Below are 441 nucleotides of genomic sequence, written 5' to 3' on the forward strand. Positions count from 1 at the left end.
GACAGATAAGTAATTTACATTAGATATCGTTTTACACGAAAAAAAAGGTGCTAAAATACTCAGTGAGAATACACACCAAGATCATTGCAGTACTCTGCTAATGGAAACGTAATATCCTTGGAAGACGAAAACGAACTTGCCACCAAACGATGATCAGTTACACATCACGAGAATTATTGGTGCATCAGGCTCCTATTGTTTATAGAATACCTAGACAATTTTTCTCCAAAGCAAAACCTAATTCTGTCTGCCTTTGTCTCCTTCAGCAAGCCTTGACAATGGTGTCGAGCAGCGAACATAGAGCCGCCATGCAGAGCCGACTTGGCCAAGCACTCAAGACCACTGCCCGGGATGCTCTGCACCTGCTTTACAAAAACAAGTTCGTATATCAGTTTGTGATGAACTTTGAAATTATTTTGTCAACATGTAAAGTGTTAGGCA

The 441-nt window shown here is 40.6% G+C and overlaps 1 protein-coding gene across 1 annotated transcript in view; it reads left to right on the plus strand.

The window, feature by feature from the left end:
- Positions 1–441, plus strand: part of LOC119585780 — a 4,948-nt gene that overhangs the window by 395 nt on the left and 4,112 nt on the right. The window contains 1 exon segment of the mRNA XM_037934494.1: positions 267–379. Coding sequence (XP_037790422.1) covers positions 279–379 — 101 coding nt within the window. The 5' untranslated portion in view covers positions 267–278.

The sequence above is a fragment of the Penaeus monodon genome, chromosome 20 (genome assembly GCF_015228065.2).
Source record: "Penaeus monodon isolate SGIC_2016 chromosome 20, NSTDA_Pmon_1, whole genome shotgun sequence".
Classification (NCBI taxonomy): domain Eukaryota; kingdom Metazoa; phylum Arthropoda; class Malacostraca; order Decapoda; family Penaeidae; genus Penaeus; species Penaeus monodon.